This window comes from Vanacampus margaritifer, chromosome 7, assembly GCF_051991255.1.
Source record: "Vanacampus margaritifer isolate UIUO_Vmar chromosome 7, RoL_Vmar_1.0, whole genome shotgun sequence".
NCBI lineage: Eukaryota > Metazoa > Chordata > Actinopteri > Syngnathiformes > Syngnathidae > Vanacampus > Vanacampus margaritifer.
Genome location: NC_135438.1, coordinates 1,122,501 through 1,128,245, shown reverse-complemented (window position 1 = coordinate 1,128,245; position 5,745 = coordinate 1,122,501). Strand labels below are relative to the sequence as shown.

Here is a 5,745-nt window from a genome sequence, read left to right as displayed (position 1 = left end):
CATTGTTTTGGTGAGAAGAGAGAATTCCAACGTGGCCGCACGCAACGCCGACTCGTTGATGTGCTACGCGAACGGTTGGATCCTGTTTCGTTGTTGCTTTGGACAAGAACTTTCCGTAAGTACATGTGATGTTAAGAAAATAACACTGTGTATTTATTTTAGTTAATTTAGGACAGTATTAGAGATAAGAGACTGTTGTGCAATGTAACTAGCTATTAGCATGAGAGTATGTCATGTACAGTTAGCTAATACACATTGTTTGTTATTGTTTTTTTTTTGTTTCAAGACGACCTAAAGAGGTTAATGGTCAGAGGCCATTGTTCAAATCAATAGCCCAAAAGGAAAACAAAGTCTGGTTATTTGGAACGTCGTTAACTCGCTGTCTAGCTGGTGAAATCTAGAAGCTTCGGAGCGAGGACAGCACATGACTGCTGGATCACATCTCTATGGTGTATAGCGCCACCTACAGCGGCGGAGTCCCCGCTCAATATTGGCAAAAGAAGAACAGATGGAAACGGCGCATGTCCGTTTTGCGCATAAAAATTGGCTTAAAAATGGAAACAATTGGATGGAAACCTGACTACTGACTCAACATAAAGAATAAACCTGCTGTTTTTATGTGTATATAATTCTTATAACATTTATAGCACCTTTACAAATAATCCCCTGCAGCTTCTTCAGACCCGCATTTTATTATTATTATTATTTTTTTTTGCTGATTTTGACTCTTTTGCCACATGAGAAACACATGGAAATGTTTTTTGGGAGGTTATCTCATGTTTTTAGTTGTTATAGTGGACGCCAGGATAATATGGCTGTAACGTGTGGTCAACTTCTAATTTTCTATGCAACATTTTTAACATGAACATCATGCAAATCAATTTGCGACAGCGATTATGTAAGATCTAATCATGAACCAGAAGTGTTGAATCATCCAAATGATGCGTTTGATTGGCTTAGGGTTGTGAAGGGGTTAAGCAGATGATGGCCGCATGGCTTCTTTCTTGACGGTATTGGCAATCGATAGGCCATGCCCTAATAAACCACCTGCCGATGCCACGTGACGTGAGGGCCAACATGTGCGCGCCGCCCCGTCTTCTAAAATATTCCTGCAGGCTGTGAAAAGGAAGAGAGAGAGTGACAAAGGGACAGATTGAGAGCGAGCGAGAGAGAGAGAGAGAGACGGCCTAGTGACTCGGGCCTCTGGTATTAGAGCGCAATAAAATCAGCGCTTGATTGAATCCTCTCGTTTGACCCTAAAGTCGTTAGCGTCGTTTCTAATGTGGCTTTAAACTCCTATAATTTCACCGTGTTCTGTACCTTTTTCATGTGTGTTGCCGGGGCGACGCCATTCCGGGTCACCCTCGGGCCATGGAGCTTGCGCAAAGTGAATTTTAACAGTGTGCGAGGGTGGGTGGAGTTTCTCCTTTTCTTTTTCTTTCCCCCCGAAACTACTTCAGGCAGAAGTGGGCATTTGTGTCATTGTGGGAGGGAACGCAGATGACTCCCGGCCAATCAGTGCAACAGAATACGCTAAAGCAGTCTAGCAAATTTACAAACCAAACTTGCCCCGGCACGAAAATGAAGATGTGGCCATTTGTACGTGGAGCGCACGGGTGCAAAATAGGGCCCTTGGTGTCTGTGTTGGTTTGTTAGACTAATATTTGTCATACTTGCTGTCAGAAGAAGGATCCAAGCATTACCCAGTCCCCAAAACGACAATACTTGGTGCTTCCCAATGTTTATTACATTAATAGATGGCAATTGGTGTCAGAAGTGGGATCAAATGGACAGGACTTCAAAATGACAATTCAACACAAATCTTGGTGTCTGTGGGGGTTTATTGCAATAAAATTGTCCAAAATTGTTGTCAGAAATGAGATTCAAGGAATGAATAATTATTTTTTGGGCCAGCCCTTTTCAATCCAAGAAAAATATTTTGCAGCGACGCTGATCTGAAGATGCCAGCGACGTCTCGTGTCGCGACAGATGCTGTTGAAGGGCACATCTGCGGGCTCTTGGGCGCCTACGTGCTCGCGCAATTCCCAACGCGGGGTTGGGGTAAGAAGTGGGATCCAAAGTGCAAGCAGCCGGGACTCGGCAGGCAGGCGCAGCCGATGAGGAGCCTGATGGAAGGTGAGTCATCGAAAGGATGTGATGATGAGGGGTGCAGGCGAGGTGAGGACAGGTCGCCAAAATAAGCGACGGCCTCTTGAGAGCGACATGACTGAAAGTGAAAACGACAGCCACGCTGAGAATAGCGGCGATTACGTCACTAGTCTAAACACCACTTTTTCCTCATCTTCTGACCTTTTCAGGAGTTCATAGTCGCCATCAGAGCCCCGTCAAGTTGCTCATTGGCGCCCCCTAGCGTCCGTTCTAAAGTTACAGAGCTGCAACGACACTTTTTTGTCGAACGTAACACTGCTTCTATCTACTGGACCAACAATGCAAGTGGAGGCAATTTTTAAAAAACTGATTTTTAGAGTTATTGCGTTGGATTAATGTCCCCTTATGTTATTATTATTGTATAATAAAATATACGATGAAAAAAATGTGTGTTATCCGAAACTGAACGTCATTTCTGCAAACATTTCACGGCCCTCGGAGAAGTCACCAAGATATCATATAATATAAAAAATATATAAAAATAACACTAACGTAACAGTTCTCCTGCTCCATTTCACCAGTATAATTACTCTCATTTCATCGATTGAAAAACACCCAAACTTTATAACATCGATGTTTAAAATTAAATTTACTTTTTTTTCCCGTTGGCGTGTATTGTTTTGCGATATACGGGCCTGTTTCCAGCGTATGCAAAAGTTTCTGGAAAAGTGGGCCTTAACTATAACAAAGTACGTTTTAAAAGAATAATAAAAATAATAATAATAATAATAATAATAAAATAACACAAACGCTCAAAAGTCGGCGTGACGATTTCTTACTTGACGTCGTTACCATGTTGGGAAAAACAAACAAGCAATTAAACAAACAAACAAAAAACATGTTGGAAAATCTTCAACCGTGATAAGAACTCTGGTGTTGTCAATTCTCGCGATAGTTGGTTTGAACCAAACAGGAGGGATGCTAACGTGAAGCTGCTAGGCTACAACCGAAGCAACAAGATAACTTATCAGCTACCTGCACGAAACATCGAATAAACGTCACATACAAGACGCCGCCGAAGTGAAGACGGGTACGTAAAGTCTTAAAACGGCCCAGTTAAAAATAAAAAATACATATAGACTACCAAGCCTATTTAACTTGCTTTGGCAATGAATGGCGGTGGAAACTTGTGAAGATTTTAAATTAGCGACAGCATCCAAATGCCTTCTTTGGACCATTATTTTTTGTATGTTATTACACCAAAATCTCCACCGGCCGACCGAGGTGAAGTTAGTTTTAGGTTGGATATTCGATATTCGACAGACATTCGCGGCGGTGCCGATGTGTTTTCAGTGCAAAAAAACTTGTGTTGCACCAATTGCACCAATCACCGATCATGAACCCTGACCTTTAAAAATTATGACCCATTGATCCCATAGGTGAACCGCTGCACCCCTACCAAAACTTAAGACTAAACTACTCATGCGTATTGGGGCGTTCTTGAAATAATCAAAGGTCAGAAGAGTACCCAAAATGTGTACGAGTTTACTGAGTAGCCTACTGTTGGAATACTGTACATTACTTGAGTGAATATAACAATGAGATGAAAATATGACTCAAGCACTGAGTAACTGATAAGTAATGTAATGTTTAATGTTCATCTGTTTAATTGATTTAAAGGTGTGTAACTGTGACACATGAAATACAACAGGAATGAGTACATAATGTTTGTGATTTTTATTTGTGATGAATTTGGCTTCTAGTGCCTCCTGAAATGGATTGTGACGAGAACACCACCGTGCTTTCCACCCTGAAGTCCTTCAACTCCTTCATCGGCTGCTCCAGGCGCTCTCCCCAGCTGCCGGGCTCCTCAGTGGCGGCCGGTACCAACCTGCAGAACAAGTACACGCGCAGCATGGAGGTACGCAGGGACACACTATGTACACCGAACACAAATAAACGCAAGACTTTTGTTTTTGCTTCCATTTTCCGTGAGCTGGACTCAAAGATCTACAACTTTTTCGACATATAGTTCATTTCACCTCACAGGTGTGGCGGATCAAGATGCAGATTAGACAGCATGATTATTGCACAGGTGTGCCTTAGGCTGGCCACAATAAAAGGCCACTCTGAAATAGGGCTGGGGAAAAAATCGAGTAAGCCAGAAATTCGACTTTAAAATAGGTCGACAATTTTTTGTTGTTGTTGTTGTTGTAGGGCCTACCACAGTCAGTGTGAGTCGCGGGTTTTGGGGATGGTCCCACTCTTTGTGGCCGTGGGCTGTCATCCCTCTCAATGTGGATGAGCTGCGCTTTGGTGCTTTTCCTCACATGGTTTCTCTGTGCCCTGCCATGTCTTTTTACATCGTTCTCAGGTTGTGTGTGTTTTCTTTTTATATTGTACTATGGATGTTTTAATGACATAGCAATTTGAGCTGCATTTTTCTTTATGAAAAGTACTATGTAAATTAAATTTGATTTAATTTGTGAACAGTATTTGAAGCTTTTTGTGCATGTAGAAAAAGTTTTAGATCTTTGCATCCCTCCAGCTCACGAAAAGTGGGGGCAAAAACAACAGTGTGTTCAGCGTATGCATTCACAACACGTATCTGCCCGCGTAGTTATTGGAGGCAGCAGAGAAGGTCCAGTCGCACAGTCGCTACCTGAAGCTGGACCAGGAGAAGAAGCAGATGGAGCTGAGTCACAAACGCGCTCGCGTGGAGCTGGAGAAAAGCGCCAGTGACACGGCGTGCAACTTGAAGGTAACACTTGGCCTCGGCCTCGCTCATTCGCTGGAAGGCTCACTTGAAATCTTACAGACCGGAAGAACCACAGTCTTTTAAGATAAAAAAAACAAACAAACATATATTTTAAATTCTACGATGAAGCGTTAGTTTTAGATATTCATATTTTTCTTTGTTTTTAATTAACTTCATTGTCAATTAACTTTCACACTAGTGCCTTCCACAATTGTTGGCATCCCTGTTTAGGATGTGTTAAAACTAAAAGGGATTTGATGTAAGAGAATTATTTCTGTGTGGTAAATGATTTTCTCACTGAATAAATGCACATCAATTAAATGTTGAATTATCTTGTTGTTTTTTTTAATGTAATTTTTGTACTATATTATTTAAAAAAATGCCAATAATTATGCAGGGCAATGTGTAAACAATATTTAAGGACACTTGTATGTAATTTTAAATGACAATGTTCAAAGTGTCTTTAATTGTTTTGTGCATTCATTTCTGAAAGTAAAAAATAAATTTAAAGAAAGCATTTCTTTGAAATGTTTAATCAAACAAAGTAATTATTTTTTGTTTTAAAGGAATCTTCAATTATCCCTTGATTAAATTATTATTTTTTTAAATAACAGGGACACTTGTTTTGAAAAATATTAAAGAAAAGGTTTTATTATTTTTAAAATGAAATTAAATATTCCCTAAATTATTTCAATTAATTAAAAATGTAAATTCCAGGACAATCTAAATTATGTCCAGCCCCGTGATCTTTGTTCATAATATTTTTGTGAATTTATAAAAATCTGTTACTAATTTTCCATGATTTATTCATCAATTGTTTTTCCAATAAACAGTAATGAAAATTATCCCTCTGCTGGCCGTGTTGTGAAGTGCATTGC

General features: G+C 40.2%; 1 protein-coding gene across 1 annotated transcript in view; it reads left to right on the top strand.

The window, feature by feature from the left end:
- The first annotated feature begins 3,034 nt into the window (after nt 1-3,034).
- mad1l1 (mitotic arrest deficient 1 like 1) overlaps nt 3,035-5,745 on the top strand; it is a 41,087-nt gene continuing 38,376 nt past the window's right edge. Inside the window, exons 1-3 of the mRNA XM_077571026.1 lie at nt 3,035-3,199; nt 3,873-4,030; nt 4,730-4,870. Of these exons, the coding sequence (XP_077427152.1) occupies nt 3,884-4,030; nt 4,730-4,870 (288 nt within the window). The 5' untranslated portion in view covers nt 3,035-3,199; nt 3,873-3,883. The remainder of the gene's footprint in view (nt 3,200-3,872; nt 4,031-4,729; nt 4,871-5,745) is intronic.